The sequence below is a fragment of the Pungitius pungitius genome, chromosome 14 (assembly GCF_949316345.1).
Source record: "Pungitius pungitius chromosome 14, fPunPun2.1, whole genome shotgun sequence".
NCBI classification, from domain to species: domain Eukaryota; kingdom Metazoa; phylum Chordata; class Actinopteri; order Perciformes; family Gasterosteidae; genus Pungitius; species Pungitius pungitius.
The window spans coordinates 3,706,725-3,725,646 of NC_084913.1; the positions used below are offsets into that span (position 1 = coordinate 3,706,725).

Below are 18,922 nucleotides of genomic sequence, written 5' to 3' on the forward strand. Positions count from 1 at the left end.
ATGTACGTTTAAATGTGACTTTTAACTTGTTTGAGAAATTTACGGAAATTTAACGCATTTTTTGTCAGTACACACGATTAATAATTCGCTCAGCTTGTACACACATTAGGAATGTTTTATACTTATGTATCGTGATACTACATTGCCTGATCTATTCTGTATTTTTTCTTCGTTTATTATTTTTTAAAAGGACACTGACCTTATGTTTCTCTTCCTTTTGTTATTTCTATGAGGAAAGAAACCACAATAATGGTGCTATTACTATCATCCCACTGTACCAACATCTTTTCTCTGTTTTTATGGTCAACTGTGTCCAAGAAACCGTGTCAGTCAGGTGGTCTCGTGTCCATCTCGTGTCTTTTTCAGCCTAGTGTTTATTTTATAGATCCTTTTTGTTCTTAAATTTAGTATAAATCTATAAGAGTGATTTTAATTTCAGCGGCATTTGCCTTTTGTTAATAAACTTTAGGTTATTTTTCTTCAAACATTGCATATGTATATTCATTAGACACATAAACAGGTTTGGATAGTGCATTTATTTCGTAAAGTACAAAGTGATTTGCTTATTTCAACACGTCCAACTAAAATCTTACAGACTTAACACGTAAAATTTCTTTTGCAAAAGAACACCTTTGGTAGCCGACCTCGGTCAGATTAGGTGTACATCGAAAGGTACAGCCACTGCAAATTAAGGAGGGATAGATTATTTATCTGTAATGGTTAAACAATCATTTCATCACAGGAAACAGATTATCAAAATACAAAATCACTTTTTTCTACTTCGACACACTGGGACAGTCGTATGAAACACAGATGGCTTTTCCCTTTGTTTTAAATTCAACAGCTCAGCACATTTTGGATGCTTAAAAATATTAAAATAACAAGTGAAAAAAGATCAACAAAAACACTGTTAAACTTTAACCAACCTCTTGCTCGCGAAGAGTCATGTCCTTTCCATTCGACAAAAGTTTGAAGATATCTATTGAGAAATACATTTAAATATTTTCAAAACCAAAAGAAAATACACACATCTCACACACTGGTTCCTGTCCTCCGGTAGCAGCACATTTGAACCATGTTGACTTACGGTTCACGCGGTCAAAGCGGAGGATGAGACTGATGAAGCTCTCCAGCGTGATGTGTCCAGAGGAGGTGCCGTAGCGCAGCGCCATCAGGTTCAGAATGCTGTCGCTGATGGGGTTTCCTGACCAGCATACGCAAAACTTTATCAATAAGAGATTTCATTAATCTGAAGATTATTCTCTTGTTTTATTAAGCCGTGACAAAAGGCCCATTTGTGATGAAGGAACATCATTAACTTTATCATAACGGGTGTCTATTCTTGGTTACTGTGGTGTCTTGTGAGCCCACCTGAGGCCATGACTGCGTTCCTCAGCTCAATGAGGGAAAGTGTTCCTGATCGTGACACATCCGAGCGGAAGAAAACCTCCTATGAAGGAGAAGACTATTAGTTGGCTAAAAGTGTGACACGGCAATAAAACAAAAACACCACAACCCCATAACAGGACGCAACCTAACACTGAATAACTCATACAGCCATGTCTGTGATCTCCAGGTGGTCCTCACTTTCTTTTGTTATGGGATGTTTAATCCATATCTCTCCTACCTTGTACCCGATGACCTTGTTCCACAAATTAACAAATTCCCCGTCATTCAGTTTTCCGGTGATGGATGCCTAAACAATCATTAAGGTTTAGAGCTGTGCAGGTAAGTTTCAGGTTTCAGGAGAACCGCTTTTCATGTGTGTGAAAACACCAAAAGGTCAGGCAGGTTTTGGCTTGTTTGACATCCCTTCACCAAAAAGGATACGTCCATCAGAGCAACCATGCTGCGACAGGCGTCAATGCTGAAGCCTCCAGATTTCATGTCTCCTAAATGAACCAATAAAAATGTCAGGGCACTTCATTTGCTATATATAGGGTCATATAGGGTTAAATATATAATATATATATATATTTGCCGTTTAAACCTTTTAGGATGTGTTCATTCAGAAGCTTCTGGAGCTTCTCGGCATCCACCTCCTCATACTGGAAATAAAGGCACGAACAGGGAATGCAGCAAATCAACATGCACACATTTCAAAAATGTTTTTAACTATCGCATTGAGACCCTAAAATCACCATGTCAGAGTACTGACGGAACACGGTTCTCTTCGTCTCGTCCACCACTCCATTCTCGATCGGGTTGGGCTGTGAAAGAATGAATTACACAAACTGATGAGTTGATGTCAGTGCGTTTGTGTCGAAATATATTTAAGAAATCTCGCAAACCTCTTGGACATCCTTCTGCGCGTGGTCATGCCCACCGGAGTTCTCCCTGAGAGGAAAGAGAGAGCGGAACACGTCAGTCATTTGACCTTCAGCGACGACATTACAGTTGCGTTCTACGTTTAGTGATCAGCTTGTTCCCCATCTGCTGCTGACTAATTAGTAAAATAACGTGGATTAGTAGCGTTTTTAACCGATGGATTCGTGAGTGACTTACTGGATGTGGGTCTCTGCCTTGGAGACGATTGTCAGGATGAAGGAGGCCGACTCATTTGGATTGTAGGTTGACGGCACAATCAGGTATTCGCCGGGCTTCAGTGCGACGAACGCCATCACCTCACGCGCGTTCTTGTAGGCTTTAGTTTGAGCAACAGGTCCGTTCCTCCTGAAGAAAGCGGTTGGGAACTTCCCCCTCTGTGCCTTGAACTGTAATGAATGCATATTTCAGTTGATATCATAGCTACTGAATGTAATTGATGAGGATTTAACTGAAAATGTTACTTACCTCTCCAGTCACCTGAAAAGATACAAGAAAAAACATTTTTTTAATGTTATTTTACTATGATGACACATGACTTATGTAATGTGAATACTTAAAAAAAAAACTAGGGCTGTCAAAAGAAAAGAACAAAAATTAACTAATTAATCGCACATTTTCAAATTGATTAATCGCGATTAACTATGCTTGCGGTTTCCGGTGTGCGTTTTTAAACTTGTTACCTAAAACAAGTTTAAAAACGGCCATTTGATGAAATTGCACTTTCTTTTTCCTTGTTCTTCTGAGTTTGAATCTCTACGCTTGAAATGCACTTATTGTAAGTCGCTTTGGATAAAAGCGTCGGCTAAATGACATGGAATGTAATGATATATCCAGAGTGGGTGTCGCACTGTGAGAAAAACAATGAAGGGTAATATTTACCTCAAAAACAGAGAATCCAATGGGGAGATTTTGGGCCACGCGTCTGTTTCTCTTGTCGGGCTTTTGCATGAGAGACACCAGCATGTTCTTCTCACCCTGCTCCGAAGAACATTCACTGAGCAATTCATCAATCTTGAAACGATATTGTGGATTAGTCCAGAAACTGTCTGCAATGCAAAGACGGACACATTATTATTATTCCATTTTACTGCGAATCTGTTTGTTTTAGAAATGTGTCAATTAAAACAACATTATTATGGATGGTTATGAAGTTTTATATAAGGGAGTATTCTTTTCAACATTTATTTCGGATTTATTTTTCAATATTTAACCCTAACCCTAACAACCAATTATCCTACTAGTTTCCCTAAAACAATTATTTTAATGTTTCCTTGGATTATTGAAAAAAATAAAAATAAATGGTTAACACCATTTTCTGCCTTCCCACTTTTATTTCATTATTTTCATTTTTTGTATATTTCCTTTATTTCTTTTTATTTGTTGTTTGGACGATTTCTTTTGTGTTTTATGTGATAACTTTTCTCCCACTGGTTACCTCAAAACACAATTCTTAAATTAATTTTGTCTTCCCTGGAAGACAAATGTTTCATTATTAACATCTTCTTTCAATAATCATCTTTTTTCAAATATTTTAAAATGTATTTTTATATATATATCCCACTTGTTCCCTCAAAACACATTTCTTTTCATTTTTCCCTCAAAACACTTTTTTTTAAAAATGATCCATTAATTATTTCCTTTTAAAAAAAAATACTTTTGAAGATTTTTTAGATGTTATTTTCTTAGTACCGATGTTGTTCATGCATCCTCCAGCAGTTGTTCCTGCAACCCATCGTCCTTCATAGTAGGCGGTCTTCCAATGGCATGAAGACTCTCCATCCAGGAAATCGGGACACAGGCAGCAGATGTCAAGTATTGAGTAGAATTTACAGAAGTCCTCCAGGGTCATCCTGTTTTGGGGGATTGACATTTTATTGATTATTTTAGAATCCTCACTATCGCATTCACTTCAATCCATCAATAAAATAATCTATTAAAGTTACATACAATATTAAATGTAAATAAGGATTTAATTTCAATGAAAAATGTAAGATATAATGAGCATATTGTACCTGCTCACACTTTACTGTATGGTTTCAATTTCATTTTAGGTCAACATTTTATAACAGTTGCATTCAAAGAACATTTAAATAAGAAAAGTTATTTAAAGAACAAATCAATAACGGTGGCAGTTGCTGATTTCTATTTGCATTAGTATGTCACCAAAAATAATTTGATGTGGAAAATTAAAAAATGTCACCAAATGTTTGATTTGAGCAAACTTACCAAAACTCCCCATCATCACGTATTGAAAGGCACATCTCACGATCTTGAGGACTCACCGTTTGCCACAAAGACGACCTTTAAAAATATTTGCCAGGAAAGAAAGAGGTGATTCCTTTTTCGTTATGGGCTTGAACTCTAGACATTTTTAGAAGTTTAACTGGGCAGATTCATTTGTATTGTTACTAATCATAAGTTCCATCATTGGGACATTCAATTGAAAGAAAATAATCTTCTGGCCAAAAGCTACCTTTGCACTCCAACAAAACTTGTGTTGCAGAGACCGTACACTAATAAAACGAGTCGTGTGCAAACAAAGACAACAAAAGGATTTCTCAAGGCTCTGATCCAAACACGTCAGCGTGCTTAGCACAGTCACGCAACCCTGACACAACACTAAGGGGTTTGGATTTGCAAAAATGCACATAGCCATCATCTAGCATAACTTTAATGACTGGTTTTAGCTGATCCCCTGCAAATGTTAGCTTGGTCTAATAAGAATTTGGTCACGGTTAGAAAACTCAAAGACTTAACTTTGTTAATTTAGCTTTTGCTAAAAGCTATGCCATTTCACTTCATTTATGTGGAAAACCCGTTAAAACCTGCCCGGGTGGTCCTTACTTATCACTCCAAGCTCCGTTCCACTCTCCTGCGCCCCAGGGGTTCCACAGACGTACCAGCTGTACCGGTTTTCCATTATTCATCATCTTACCAGCAATTACACAAAGAAAACACAATCGTTATTTCCCAATTGGTTTTGTTAAAACACATGTATTGAGTATTTAGTTCCTTCAAAAAAAAGTTCACCTGCTTGACCGCCGTGACGGCGTAGGCGTGGCCTTGGACCAATCCATTGGGTAACACGTTGTTTTTGGCTGTCTCCTGTAAGGTGTGGATGCTCTTTCTGTCATTGTGTAGATAGTCTTGGACTAAAGAAAGTTGACTTAATATATGATCTCAACCTTTTTACATTTGTTGTTTTGTGCAAAACCTTGATGCTCACCCCCTGCGGTGTACCACAGCCCATCAGGCACTTGGACCGGCCGGCTCTACACATCAGTTCCCAAAGGTCTCGAGGAGCGTCTTGTAGTTCAATACACATGTGAACACCTCCGGTGAAGTCCACCAAAGCCTCGTCGGGGGTTCCGGAATTCATGTCCGAGTAGGAGCCACACACTCTGAAACAATGAGTCAAGAAGTTACTATCCCGTATACTGTAAATAAATTACATAAATAAAGGCATGATTCTTGTTTTGTTTTTTGTCATACTTGGCATAGGCCTTCTCGAGCAGAGCAGGCCAGAACTCAGTCGGGTCTTTGGACCGAACGAAGATCAGTCTTCCATCAAGTGTTGGTAGTTTATCATCAATAACGACGTCCACCCATTTTCCAAATCTCCAAAACTGGGTGGTTGAGAAAAGACAATATGAAGCGATTTATATAGAATATTTACTTCCTAAAAGAACCTACTGCTGATAGGGATTTACCCTGAAGTGGAACAGCCCGCAGTATTTCTCATCAAACCTTTGGTCAAGAGGAACAACTTGCTGAAAGATGTCTCTCTGCAACGTCAGAGGTCCGATGGACGCGAGAAACCAGCAGTTTCCTGTGTGATGGATTGAGTTTGAAATATGGTGAGAGTTGTTTCCAGATTACAAACTATTCATTATACTAAGACAGTCCTAAGGGGAGGAAATGCATTGGTACAATATATGCTGTGGTCTACTTCAGTCTTTTCTGCACTAGCTTCTTAAAATGACATCACTGGATCAGTAATTTACAAATAATTAGGAATTAGGAACCAATTTACCGACTTACCAACGAGTCCTTGACCAAAGTCAAACCTGGAAATCCCGGCAGTTTCAAAAGATGGATTTGGAACCAGTTTCTTGAACAGACAAATGGTTAAAAGTCTAACGTGTTTCCAAAAAGCAACAACACACATATACAGAAACGTCGACGCTAAGCAGCCTTCAGCCGCAGGTTCAAAAGAAAGCCTCACCGCGGGTCTGAGCCACTCCACTCGGCTCAACTCAGCAGGTTCGAGCAGACCTCCCCCGATGGACCTCTCGTCGAGGGGGAACATTTTGTCGACAAACCTCACCCCTTGGATGAGACAGTACTGTTTCAGCGACTCGTAGTCTTGGCCGAGAAACGCCTCGGGTTTGGCGAAGGTCCCGTAGCCGTTTTTGGTGTTACGGGCGTTGAGGATGCTCATGCACGCACCGGGGGAAGCCATCGCTGCAGTCTGTTCGGCAGAGGGAGATATAGGAGGAAGATTTTAACATGTGCTCTTAAGATTCTATGAAACCACGGAGTGAATGAACACAATCTGTAGTGATACCTGTTTTATTTCCCCATGTTATTAATATATATGGACTTTTGGGTAACAGCAAAATAAATCAATGTTTTGGTAAAATAATCTTTCCAGGATGTCTGACTATAAAATAGGGAGAAAGACAAATTGTAAGTTCTCGCGATACCAAACGTGTTGTTTTTGCAGTTTTGGGAGACAATTATATTGGATCAACTAAACTCATATTTGCACAACGTTGTTAACAATGTGCTGTAGTTTAAACAACATGCAACTGTTTTACACATTCCCTTTTCCATAAATAGTAATATAGTTATTGCACCAAAAAAGGATTTGTGTGGGGAAAAAAACTTAAACCACAACAAAACGCTATTATGAGGACGTACAACGTTACATGAAACACTGCATGCGGCAGGAATAACTTGTAGACAAGTTCAAGAGGAGGGAAAATCCATCCACTAACTGCAGGTATAGTAAAATATGTATGACACTGACAAATGTGACTTCATCCTGGACCACAAAATATAAGAAGTTAAGCAATAGGACCTTGGATCTTACCTCTCCAGGGGACGTGTCTGTGGAAGAGTAAGTTCAAAAGAGGAGAAGCTCCAGTTCTTATACAATACTTACGAACGCCTGAGGCTACTGCTGTCAACGAGAGGCGTTCCTGTAAAAGGAGAAGTCTAAATGGGGCTTAGAAACCTGCCACAACTCTGCCAGGTATGCAGGCAGGTGAGCTTTGCTTTTGTTTGAGACTTCATGCTGTCGTCGTGCATTCGTGTGACTTTGGCAACAGCCTGTCAGAGCTCTACCTGGGCTAATCGGTATGACCTTTAGAGTATGAAACATGCAAACTGCCTCACAAGGTTGTCCAGATGATATGACTGACATTGAGGTTAAACAGAGTTTATATTTTTTCAATTCAAACTGCTGCGGTTTTCTTAGTATTCAAAAGTGTGCATTTTTTGTATAAATGTGCAACATTGTCGCAAAATGATCCTTTTTTTATAATACTAGGTAATCATATTTCAGATACTCTTACAATAATTGTTTGTGAGATTCACATAACTTTTAAATGTCTGCTTGTATTTTATTATTTTGTCTTATTAAGCTGCACAAAAAAGATTTTTCCACATCTGATGAAATCTTACAACTCAGATTGTAATAATATATAGTTTTAATAGTTTTTTTTAACTATTGTCAATCTAAGCATGCAGTATATGCTGTCACATCCATCCACCTCATTTAAACAAAGCCACTCTTTGCAATCAATACTAAATCAATACCAAAAAAGCTGATTCAGATTCTGTCACCAATTATTATACTGTTTCAAGCCTCAAAGAGCAACAAAAAACTTTAAACATTTCAGTGTTTTAATAGAAAATTGGAAATACCACGATGATCTTAAACAGACTGGCTTCCTTTTTAAAGCAGTGTGTCATTAAATGTGCATTTGATCAAATTTAAATTTGAGTAATATTGTATGATAACTAATTGATGTGATAGATGTCTGAAAAGTGTTTGTAGTGAAGTCTTGAAGTGAACAAGTGAGCAAACGTTCTAATTCTGCTAGTAATGTAACAAAGAATGAAAAAGAATACATATTTTATCATGTGGTGCTAAAGCACGTTCAGTGGTAAAGAAGACTAGTAATGGGATACATATATATACACGAGTACATTCATATAGTACAAGGGAATTAACATTTACCAATTACCATCCATCATGCAATTTAGTAAATAAAAGAACCCTGTTTCAAAACATCTTTTTCTGCATCTCCGGGTGATTTGGGCCGTCCATCCTCCACGTTGAGTTAAGTGTACATTGAAATGTACATCCACTGAAAGACAGACACAGACAGTAGATTAAGTGAAAGGTGTGATGTCACAGAATACTTGTACATCTGACACAAGTATTTCTTTCCTCTGTCTTCTAGATCAACAGATGCTTGTTTTTGTTACCTCTGACTCTTGAAGGGTCATTTCTTTTCCATCAGACAGCCGTTTGAAGATTTCTGTCGAAAAACACGCAGATTGCAAATTAACGGGAACTTTAATACAAAGTTACTCTCTCGGCGGTGACGTCATCGCCGCCACTTACTGCTCATGCAGTCCAAGCGGAGGACGAGGCTGATGAAGCTCTCCAGGGTGATGTGTCCAGAGGAGGCGCCGTAGCGCAGCGCCATCAGACTCAGCATGTCGTCCTTGAGCCTCATTCCTGTTCGACGTAACGACGGGAGTTTCAGTTTTTCAACTAAAATCTTGGTTTATTTTTTCACATCTGGATTGTACGGTGGCCGAGAAGGTTCAGACAAATACAAAAGCAACAACACAACCGCAACCGAGCGAGCGTATTTTGGAGGAACGGAGCTGGAGGATGCCAGATCGTTTAAGAAGTAAGTGAAACATGATTCCTTGCGGCTACAGTTAAAGTAAGGAATCATGTTTCACTTACTTCTTAAACGATCTGGCATCCTCCAGCTCCGTTGTTACGTGCCGACTGGTTTTTGAACCCACTGGTTTGGCTACGCGTGCGTGTTTGTTTTGCCCCGACAGCGGCAGATGTTGTCTGCCTCGGTCACCTGATCCGTCACACATTCGCAAACATATTGCTGAAAATGTTCAAAATGCATCCCATATCCAATGCAGCGATTATGATTGTATAAGTGAGCACTACATCACTGCTACGTATAAAGAAATAAATAAAAGAACATACATTTATTAAAAGATCGCCGCAACCTGGATTCGAACCCGCAGTCGAGCAAAATAGCAAAACTTTATAAGACGGCGGCGCTGCGCCGTCGGCCAACCGAGCTGTCAAATGCCACTACTGATTTCACTACATGAAATTGCAAATCGTCAGTGGCAAGAACATCTTTTGGTTCAGGGTGAGCCAAGACAACTGGTTTTTGGTGGCGTAGCGTGAAATACATAGTTCTGTCAGGTTTTCTAGCACATTGCCCAAGTAGGATTACTCTCTTAATAACATCTAAACGCGTAGCCAAACCAGTAGGTTCAAAAACCAGTCGGCACGTAACAACGGAGCTGGAGGATGCCAGATCGTTTAAGAAGTAAGTGAAACATGATTCCTTACTTTAACTGTAGCCGCAAGGAATCATGTTTCACTTACTTCTTAAACGATCTGGCATCCTCCAGCTCCGTTCCTCCAAAATACGCTTGCTCCCGTGGGCAGCTACTTCCGTTTTCGCTTTCGTGTTGTGTTGCGCCGTTCGTGTTGCGTTGCGGCGTTCGTGTTGCGTTGTGGCATTTGCGGTTGTGATGTGGCTTTTGTATTTTCGTGTTGCGGCGTTCGTGTTGCGTTGCGGCATTTGCGGTTGTGATGTGGCTTTTGTATTTTGTGTTTTGGCGTTCGTGTTGTGTTGTGGCGTTTGCGGTTGTGTTGTTGCTTTTGTATTTGTCTGAACCTTCTCGGCCACCGTAGGATTGATCATGCACCTCATCCGAACATGCATCAGACTCATTCTGTCCATCAGTTCCGTATTCTTTCCATGTTATATCAGCTCGAACACGTTTACACACACTATAGTTGGATGTAAATCCAGTTATAACGCGGAATAAAGGGAATCAGTGGTTTACCTGAAGCTGCAAAAGCATTCCTCAGCTCGCTCAGTGACAGCGATCCGGTTCGCGAGACGTCCGTGAGGAAGAAAATGTCCTGTTTTGAGTGAAGACAACACTGACAACTATCAGGTTGATCCTCCATATCCATCTAAATATGTATAGAGATATAAAATTCAGTTCAGCTTGAAGTGTTGACCCTGAATTCTTACCCTGTATGTGACTACCTTCTTCCACAGACGAACAAACTCCTCACTGTTCAGTTTGCCTGAGATGGATGTCTGAGCCAGCGTGAAGGCATCACAGCTGTACATAATCTATTTGTACATAAATGATACAAGATCTTGACAAAGGTCACATCTATCGTTAGAGGATACGTCCATCAGAGCCACCATGCTGCGACAGGCCTCGATGCTAAAGCCTCCTGATTTCAAGTCTCCTAATAAAAGAAAGACATATCTGAGATTTTTCATTCAGAAATGATAACAATGGACGTTTTATGCCTTTATATCTCCTATGCTCTCAGTCAACCGTGATGATGTTATTCAACACTCCTGACCTTTTAGGACTTTTTCATTTAGGAGCATCTGCAGCTTTTCAGCATCCACTTCTTCAAACTGCAAATGAAAAGAGAACAAGATGCAGAACACTGCAAAATCTACTTTAAATCTATTTGAACTTATTTGAAATTATGTTGTTACAGATTACCCCTCACACACAATACTGTACTTAGTTATTTGACCCAAAGATTATGAAAAACCTCTTACTACTACTATCAACATCTTAAAAGATGTTTCAAAAAATGATACAACTCAATACAACGCTAGTTAGCAAGCATAGATTTACCCTGTCCGAGTTCTGGTGGAAAAGTGTTTTCCTCCTCTTTTCTTCTTCCACATTTGCAGTCTGTTTGAGCTGAGAATTAAAAGAAGAGAGAATCAATGTAATCCCATATTAAATTGGTGAGAATTAAGCACGGTTTAGAACGCCCAGGATATCATTAAAGCTTTCGCACCATTCCCACCGGCTCCACTTCTTGGTTCCCTGAGTTCTCGCTGGGGAAACGACACGAAGACACGAGATGAAACCACTGAAACTCTTCATAACGGCGTGCAACATGCGCCGCGCGGCATGGAGCGAGCGAGCATACTAGCTGTGGGTGGGCTCCTTGGTGATGATGGTCAGCGTGAAGGAGGCCGCCTCGTTGGGCCTGAAGGTGGACGGTACGATCAGGTACTCAGCCGGCCTCAGCGCGAGGAACTCCACCACCTCACGGGCGTCCCGGTAGCTTTTAGTCTGGGCGGCAGGCGTCTGGTTGAAGAAGGATGGAGGGAACTTCCCCTTCAGTGCCTTGTGCTGTAGGGATACATACATACATACATACATACATACATAGATGTCAGTTCCTTGTGAAGGTTATGTCTTTTACCAGAGCTGCGTAGTATCGACTTGAAAAGGCTAAAAGGTTGTTTCTTACGTGTTCCTTCACCTTGAGGGAAATCAGGGGAAGACGAGTTAATGTTGGGGACAAAAGGCACATCAATAAATGAGGGTTATCTTTTCAGTTCTTATTACAGGCACTGACTCTGTCTTTGATACTACGTTTTATAACCTACAAAGGGGTCAAGTTAGTCACTCATTCATTCTCCCTAAATTACAATGTGTTATTCTCAGGGTACCGACTCACAGCCACATTCACAGAGTCAAGTACAAGCCGCATGTATGTAAATTTTGACTTGTAGACGTGTTGTGTGCTGCAGGGCTTTCAGAGATAGGGTGTGACACATGGCCTCAGGCTCGTAAAGAGGCCCTGTCATTTCCCGACTTAATATAATATGCAAATACTCAGCTAGAGGAATTGGAAAAACCAGTTGAGAAAAATCTTTGGCCTTGTCAGAGGAAAAGGTGTTACTGGAGTCTATTGTTCTACTTTATATATTTGCATCCTAAAAGGAACCTACCACAAAGATCACAGAAGTGATAGCATTTCAAAAAAGTCATATGTACCTGTCACACTGTGACAGATACAACAAAGAGTAATATTTACCTCAAACACAGAGACTCCAATGTGGAGGTTTTGGATCAGGTGTCTGTTCCTCTTGTCGTGCTTTTGCATGAGAGACAACAGCACATTTTTATCGTTATCTCTCCCTGAATATTCCCCAGCAATCTTGATCCGATACTGTGGATTGGTCCAGAAACTGTCTGGAAGACAGAGAGAGGCAACAACTTATTGGCATTTGTCTGATTCTGTAATGGGTATGGAGAAGGGTACATAAGGAATTGAGTTTAAATAGTCATCAAGTCAGAATCCACAGCTGAATTGTTTGCATTTCAATGCACGAGTCAAGTTGTGCAATAAAGTTAAAGACGTCCGACACAATTGTTTTCATCCATCCGACTTTTACTGCATTATATTTATGGCTCTGTACCTGATAAGCGTGTGTGTGTGTGTGAAATGATGTTAGTCTTTATGATGCTCTCTGTCAACAAAGCGCTCCTGTGCAGCAGCTTTCTCTACACACTGCGGCCATCAGGGTGCACAAAGAAGATCGGAGCACAACACTTCAATCTCTGTTAATAGGTTTTTCATGTTTTTTTGTTTTTTTTTACATATCCTGGAAGTACCTCTGTTATTTGAGCATCCCCCGGCAGTTGTTCCTGCGACCCATCGGCCCTCGTGCACGGTGGTCTCCCACTGACGGGAGGAGCTTCCGTCGAGGAAGCTGGGCGACAGTGAGCAGATATCCAGATCCGAGTAGAACTTACAGAAGTCCTCCAGGGTCAGCCTGATGACATTAAAGGTGCATTTTGATACTGTGTCATGACGTAGTCCTCTGGAAGTGGAACTATGCCGAAACCACGCAACCCAAACCTTAGAAATAGAGTAGTTTAATGGAGACTGACACGCATGAATTGGACCGAAACAATGTTTAGATTTAGATAAGATTTATTTTGCTCACCAAAACTCTCCATCATTTACAACTGAGAGGAGCGCGTGACGGGCTTCAGCACTCAGGGTTTTCCACAGCGATGACCTTGAAGACATTTGGAAGTTGTTTTGGGGGTTTCAGAGACAAGTTGCGACAGGTTGTCTACATTTTTTGACTTGTATGCAAATACAGAGCAGGAGGGGATTAAACTTGCTTTTAGGAAGAACTGGAAGAACAGGAGACCTTCTCAAAACGTGTATTTGTTTACCTACAGGAACATACCACAGAGACCCTGGCTCCCATGATCCTTTCCCAGATTTAAAAGTTACCTACAGGAATCTGACGTGAAGAGCACTGACCTTGATATCACTTAATAAACAAGTCTTATCCTGTCATTAAAAAAAATAATCACTGCACTTATAAGAAGTCTTTCTCACCGATCGCTCCAGTCTCCGGTCCACTCTCCTCTGCCCCAGGGGTTCAACAACCGCAGCAGCCTTACTGGTTTCCCTCGGCTCGTGACCTGACCCCAAGTCATCAAGGAAGACAGTGGTCATGTTCCACAAACCAGAAAAGAGTTCTTTCATTCTATGAATTAACTGAATTAAAAATGTACTTTCTTGTTACTTGTTCTTCTGAGTTTGTATTTATGTGGGAATGCACTTATTGTACGTCACTTTGGATAAAAGCGTCAGCTAAATGACATGTAATGTAACTGTGAAAGGGCCTAAACAGCAATATCCTCTTTTTGACAATAACTATAAAGTGTTTGTGTTTGCATGGACTTTAGTCGTTTGTACTGTGGTGGATTGCAGTAGATTGCAGGGAGAGGTGAGGGGGGTGAGGGGCTCCACCCCCCGAGCCTTGTATGGACTTCCTCCTCCAACAAGGAGAGGCTGGGATTCATTTGGTGATTGGGGTTTTGGAAGGGAAGGACTAGAAGAAAGGAGTGGGGGGGGGGGGCGGCGGCGAAGCGGAGTCTACACAGCGTGTGGGTCCTCCTCACGGCGCACGACATGTTGCGCCCCCATGTTTCTGCACCAATGCAATGTTAACAAAACAAAAACAGGGGGAGAAAGAGCAGATGACGAAAAAAATCCTACTCAGTGCAGATCCTCACCTGCTTCATCCCTGTGACCGTGTAGGCATGGCCTTGGACCAATCCATTGGGCAATATGTTGTTGTCAGGTGTCTCCTGCAAGAGAAATAATGAAGAATCAGCTAATCAAGTAGTCTGCTTGGTCGTCCTTTTTGGTCTTTGGATTCAGCCGGTATTGTCTTTGCGTGGCGTATAATGACCCCCTGAGGCGTCCCACACCCAATCAGGGACGAGGACTGTCCAGCCCTGCACATCAGCTCCCACAGGTTGGGGGGGGGGTCCGACAGTTCCACACACAGGTGAACGCCACCTGTGAAGTCCATCATGGCCTCTGCGGGAGTCCCGGCTACCATGTCGGTGTAGGAGCCACACACTCTGGCACAAGTGGAAACATTTTTATTATTACAGATTCCCAACATACGGAGCTTGAGAAACATTTTTTTTTCCATACTTGGCATAAGCTTTTTCCATCAAAACTGGCCAGAACTCATTTTGGTCTTTGGAGTGAGCGAAGAGGAGTCTCCCATCGATTGTTGGCAGCTTGTCATCAATGACGACATCCACCCACTTCCCAAATCTCCAGAACTGCATAGTTAATGAATTAAATTAAATAATAATTAATGTAATGGCACCTATTTATAACTAATAATTTATTAATATAAGTGCTAAATATTCATGCGTTTTTAATCATGAGGGAATATTAATTGTGAAGTGACATCATGCGCTCAGCAGATTAACACTCATTTAATCACTTTTCAATGCTAACAATCAATAACCAGCAATATGGAGTCGAGTATTTACCCTGAAGTGGAACAGCCCGCAGTATTTTGCATCAAATGTCTGATCAACGGGAACAACCTTTTCAAAGATTTGTTGCTGGAACGTCAGAGCTGCGATAGATGCGATAAACCAGCAGTCTCCTGTGTAAAAAAAAAAAAAGGTTATTGAGCTGAAATAGGCCCAACCCCAAAAAAATGTACAAATGAAGACATTTTCCTACCAATTACTCCTTGACCAACGTCAAACCTTGAGACGCCGTCCAAAATGAAGTTTGGATAAGGAGCCAATTTCTGAAACGGGAGCGTAAACGAGTTGGCAAATATTGCATCTTGATCAGATCAAATCTGAACCTATTGAAAATGTCAGGTATCAATACCATGATTACCACAGGCAACAGGGGCGGCAGGGTCGGCTCTGTCGAGTTTGACCCCTGTCGCCAACGGGCCTCTGCAGCTCACACGCTCGATCAAACATTTTAACACGGCAACAGCTTCCAAAACGCTCACCATCGGCCTCAGCCACTGCACGCGGGCCAGGTCGGAGGGGCTCAGCATCCCTTCGCCGATGGAGACTGCGTCGGGGGGGAACACGGGGTCAACGTAGCGGACTCCTCGGGTGAGGCAGTACTGTTTGAGCTGCTCGTAGTCCTGGTTAAACAACTTGCCCGGGTTGGACAAGGTCCCGTAACCTTTTTGCTTCTGGCGAGCCTCCATGATGCTCAGGCACGCGCCGGGGGGAGGCATCGCGGCGGCGTTCCGGCGCTGTTCAGGAAGACGAAGATCAGGAGAAACATTTTGAAATTTGTAGAAATGAAAAAGGGGCATCAAACGGTGAAAGTGAAAAGGCCCGGAACAGACGCAGTTGTTGTTGGCATAGCAGAAGCTTATACATCTATCTCTGGGTCTCTGCTTTGGGGGATGAACTAGTAGGTATAGCCTCCAGCGAGCTCTTCTTTGTGCACATGTGTACTGAGGTGCTGGTGGGAAACAACACCGCAAAACGGACAGACTCAAATTAACCCTAACACTCTTAAAGTGTCCCATGGGGGCCACACTCCACAGTGACAATGTAACACTTTTTAAAGTGTTGCCATTTTAACACTGTTTTAGAGCGTTATTTAGCTGATGCTTTAATCAAAAGCAACTAATGTTGCATTTTTAACAATAGTTCACATTTTAGCCCAGGGAGCATTTCGGGGTTCGGTGTATTGCTCAGGGACACTTTGACATAGAACATGGGTAAACCAGGGTTCAAACCAACAACCCTGTGCTCCAGGCGTACTCTCACCAATCCATGCACCATATTACAGGAAGCCTGACACCAAGAAGTGTGACACTGTGCAGTTACATTTCAATCCTATCAAAGAGGTCATTTAAGTCTTTAAGGGTTGCAAATGAATCTGATCTTGACACTGGATGATGACTCCAGCTCTTCAGTACAATTGACTCTGTAAGAGTTGAATCAACTTTTTACAGTGTGATTTAAATTCTGCACTTCAACACTTTGGTCGAACACGGTAAAATTAACTCTGAGAACGTTGCTGTGTAATAGCATAGCTTCTATTTACTGCATTTATTCTTAACACAACTGTCACCATTTACTTAATTCTCCCGAAATGTAAAATAGATAATAATCGGATAATAATCTAGTCTCCTGCCGTCACATGTTTAAAATGTAATAAGCATATGAAGATCTTACCTCTGGAGTTTGTGTGAAGTGAGCGTAACAGGTCTCGTTTATTCGCTTATAGTTGGTAGTGGTGGTCACCTGCAGCAGAATCTGGCGCCACTGGAGAATACAGACACACCCAACGCTGGTTTCAGTTTCGGTGTTTTATCTTCAGTGCAAATATCCTCCCACCTGCAGAAACCAGTGCCCTAAAACCGGAACAGGTCCCTTGAGTGTATTGGGTGTTTACTTACTGAACGTAAAGATGGGTTTGTTTTAGGCCCAAAATGGATTTTATGTGAGCTTCCAACAGCCACTCGTCTTTAAGAGCTGACGATACGTGTATGGATCTGAATTCTGAGCCCCAGAGCATCCGGAATCCAGGAAGATTGTGTGTCTTAGTCCACACAATCTTAGTGCACTCAACCTTTGTTCTACATTTGGTATCGCCGTTGTAAGAGATCAGGGCTGAGACTCAGAAAACAAACAAACCAAAAAGTATCACCGGCACAAGCACACGCTAAAGAGGCCTTGCTTTAAAAAAAACAAAAAAAACAGGAATAACAAAAACACTAGGAACACTGGCTTGAGACATACAACTTGCGGTGGGACAATGGACAACCTGACATGAACCAGTGGGTGATTGAAGCCTTTTTCCAGGCTTACCACCACAAGTGTTATTTACCATGTACCGCCGAAACAACCAGAGAGCCGGAGTCGGCTCTCTCTCTCTGAATTTTCACTCCTCTGGACTCCTCCGATTGAATACAGCGTGGTTTATTGCACTTCCTCGTGCCAACAATGAAGAGACCATAAAAGCCACACCCTGAAAAAGGCAAGTAAGCGACCTCCATGCCTACATTGACACTGCGAAGGCCAATATGCGCCGCCGGTTCCAACGTCAAGAGCTGGCCTACGATCGCATGGTTTGCGAGCACAAAACAACACTGTGACGAATTTAATATACAGAAATCTACTGGCAGCCACATTTCCTGTTGTCTACTGTAATTCTACAGCATAATACTGTAAAGAAATACTGTACAGTGCTGTATAGAAACAAACCGTTATTTTACTGTTCCTAACGTCCTTCCTATCATACATGCACACATTTTCCTTCTCTTCCAACTGAAGGCGAGCCAGACGAACCTTAAGCTTAGCATCACTGCCAGAACCTCGGCTGCCTGGAGACAAAAGCCTCAAAGCGTGGCAATGTGGCAGGAGGAGGATCGCTTTCGGCTAATTTCCTCGGAGGAGTAGTCTTTGGTTCTTCCAAGGAACCTGCATCCCGTAAACTTTCATCAGGAATCAGGGTTGCCTGGAACCTCTAAAACATTTAATTCAGTCAATTTTTCAATCAATTTAGCCTTTATTTCTTTTTCTAAACTATATTTAGACACTACAATGTTGAAGCGTGCCGCAATGCTAAGTAAGTAGTCTTTACGACATCTCTCAATTTGCTCCACACTAGGGCCATCCACAAAATCCTGTAGACTAAACATTTTTACACAGACACACTACCACAATGACTCATCAATTGGATTGTTGAGTTAATGGGAAAAGGATCCCGGACGAGCCCCCATTTGTTACGTCCACAGTGTGGAACAATAACTAAACAACAATCGAAATTTCTTGAGTCAAAGATAATTTACATAAATGTGGCGGAGGTAGAGACAGGACAGTTGTGCCAAATAAACAAAAGTAACAAACCAAAACTAGGCCTAACTAACTCTTTCCATGAAAAACAAAACAAACAAAAGGCTGGCTGGGATCTCTAAAAACCACCGTTCACAAAACGTACAGGGACTGGCACCAACCACTAAACCTAGTGTATCTAGACATGACAAAAACACCCTACGTGCAAAAGTGTACAGGGTACCCCAGACTTACCTATGCCTTCTACCTCCTTGCCACACAAACAACTTAATGACTTTAAGGTGTCTCCCATTCATATCTCAATCCTCAATGATACCGCCCCCCCAAGAGCCCAGAGTGCGCCTCT

At 41.6% G+C, this 18,922-nt stretch overlaps 2 protein-coding genes across 2 annotated transcripts; both read right to left on the reverse strand.

Moving 5' to 3' along the window:
- Window positions 1-495: 495 nt before the first annotated feature.
- LOC119227499 (calpain-1 catalytic subunit-like) lies at window positions 496-7,489 on the reverse strand. The gene is made up of 22 exons (XM_037486310.2): window positions 7,424-7,489; window positions 6,554-6,799; window positions 6,370-6,439; window positions 6,039-6,157; window positions 5,821-5,954; window positions 5,555-5,729; window positions 5,359-5,433; window positions 5,173-5,258; window positions 4,555-4,629; window positions 4,018-4,178; window positions 3,208-3,374; window positions 2,794-2,805; window positions 2,506-2,714; window positions 2,292-2,337; window positions 2,142-2,210; window positions 1,991-2,048; window positions 1,831-1,892; window positions 1,628-1,696; window positions 1,372-1,450; window positions 1,088-1,204; window positions 927-979; window positions 496-681 (listed from the first exon to the last, which is right to left on the reverse strand). Exons 2-22 carry the CDS (start codon window positions 6,788-6,790, stop codon window positions 655-657), a joined length of 2,100 nt encoding a protein of 699 aa, XP_037342207.2. The 5' UTR covers window positions 6,791-6,799; window positions 7,424-7,489; the 3' UTR covers window positions 496-654.
- A 1,023-nt stretch (window positions 7,490-8,512) lies between these two features.
- Window positions 8,513-17,066, reverse strand: LOC119227501 (calpain-1 catalytic subunit-like). Its single transcript, XM_062557399.1, has 23 exons — window positions 16,954-17,066; window positions 15,762-16,016; window positions 15,476-15,545; window positions 15,277-15,395; window positions 14,927-15,060; window positions 14,676-14,850; window positions 14,497-14,571; window positions 13,814-13,899; window positions 13,407-13,481; window positions 13,072-13,232; window positions 12,491-12,648; window positions 12,289-12,292; window positions 11,921-11,932; window positions 11,594-11,849; window positions 11,459-11,498; window positions 11,263-11,358; window positions 11,003-11,060; window positions 10,821-10,882; window positions 10,656-10,724; window positions 10,462-10,540; window positions 8,966-9,082; window positions 8,827-8,879; window positions 8,513-8,705 (listed from the first exon to the last, which is right to left on the reverse strand). The coding sequence occupies exons 2-23, from the start codon at window positions 15,996-15,998 to the stop codon at window positions 8,679-8,681; spliced, it is 2,163 nt and encodes a 720-aa protein (XP_062413383.1). The 5' UTR covers window positions 15,999-16,016; window positions 16,954-17,066; the 3' UTR covers window positions 8,513-8,678.
- Between the last annotated feature and the right edge of the window lie 1,856 nt (window positions 17,067-18,922).

Coding starts and splice junctions, on each gene's coding strand:
- LOC119227499 (XM_037486310.2), bottom strand. CDS start 6,790: ATGGCTTCCCCCGGTGCGTGCATGAGCATCCTCAACGCCCGTAACACC. Junction 6,158..6,369: donor CTTTGGTCAAGGACTCGTTG/GTAAGTCGGTAA, acceptor TCCATCACACAG/GAAACTGCTGGTTTCTCGCG. Junction 682..926: donor TGACTCTTCGCGAGCAAGAG/GTTGGTTAAAGT, acceptor CTTAATTTGCAG/TGGCTGTACCTTTCGATGTA.
- LOC119227501 (XM_062557399.1), bottom strand. CDS start 15,998: ATGCCTCCCCCCGGCGCGTGCCTGAGCATCATGGAGGCTCGCCAGAAG. Junction 14,572..14,675: donor GGTGTGGGACGCCTCAGGGG/GTCATTATACGC, acceptor TTTCTCTTGCAG/GAGACACCTGACAACAACAT. Junction 10,883..11,002: donor AAATGAAAAAGTCCTAAAAG/GTCAGGAGTGTT, acceptor TTCTTTTATTAG/GAGACTTGAAATCAGGAGGC.